This window comes from Ipomoea triloba, chromosome 13 (genome assembly GCF_003576645.1).
Source record: "Ipomoea triloba cultivar NCNSP0323 chromosome 13, ASM357664v1".
NCBI classification, from domain to species: Eukaryota; Viridiplantae; Streptophyta; class Magnoliopsida; order Solanales; family Convolvulaceae; genus Ipomoea; species Ipomoea triloba.
In genome coordinates, this window is record NC_044928.1 from 22,608,942 (window position 1) to 22,610,040 (window position 1,099).

The 1,099-nt window shown below is 41.1% G+C and overlaps 1 protein-coding gene across 1 annotated transcript; it reads right to left on the reverse strand.

Moving 5' to 3' along the window:
* Positions 1–417: 417 nt before the first annotated feature.
* LOC116001369 (protein SRC2-like) lies at positions 418–885 on the reverse strand. Its single transcript, XM_031241250.1, has one exon. It carries the CDS (start codon positions 883–885, stop codon positions 418–420), a length of 468 nt encoding a protein of 155 aa, XP_031097110.1.
* Positions 886–1,099: the final 214 nt, after the last annotated feature.

A 1,099-nucleotide genomic window follows, 5' to 3' on the forward strand; every position in this document is an offset into this window, starting at 1 on the left:
TTGCATGCTTAGCTTTAAACAAAACCAATAATACGCTTTAACATACACCAGTACAAAAAGGGCCTTTTGTATCTACTGTAACAGACAAAAACTTCATTCTAATCAAAAGAAACACCTCCAAAAAAGAAGTATATACAAAAAACAAAACACTAGCAATGCCCACAGGTGTTTCAGAAAATCAAATTAACTTTGATTTTGGGCAATTAACTTTAATGACAAGCCTAATAACCTTCCTGATTGTTAACTATGGGCATAGGCTGGTTTCCTTTACTGACTAATGTCACAAAACAGAATTTACCCGATGCATACCTTTCAGTAGCAACTGCGGGTTTTAATTTCCTCGTCACCCAAAAAAAAAAAAAAGACTTCTAACCTTACAAAACTATGTCAGATTAACTGAAAACAAAAATGGAATAATCAGGGCATACCCCATCCAGCAAGAGTCTCCGCCAAAAGAAGCTTTTCAACCGAAACCCTCTGCCCAAACCTATACGAAAACCGCAAAAAGCCTTGCGAATCCGCGCACCCCTTCCTCACCGGGTAGCTCACCAGGGCGCTACCGCCGCTATTGTAAGCATAGTCGAAGAGATCTTTCAGCGGCGCGTGCACCTCCCCCACGTACCTATCCCCCATCATGCGCTTACAATACAGTTTAATCACAAACATAGTATTCGGGTGCTGAATCATCTCCTCCAAAATAGTGTACTCCATCGAGAAATTCCAGGCCGGATTTATCTCGCCGTGCCGGTCCGCCGGCGATCGCTTCTCCATCCGCGGGTTGCTTCCGATTCTGACCTTGCAGTACACTTCCATCTTGAAAAGCTTCCGGACGTCTTCCAGCTCGTTCGCCGATATCAAGGTCAGCTCGAACTTTCTGCACTCCATTATCCTAGCTTATTGTTTGTGAAGAATATACAAATTGAAATGGCCATTTAACGATTTTGCCTTGTTTAAATAAATACAAGTAGAGAATTATTATTATTATTTGTTTTTTTGGTCGTGGCCCATACGGGAACTTCCGTGTATGACTGATAATAATAACCAAACAAGACCATGGCCTAGAGACTAGAATTAGTCAACTACTATTTATATTCATATT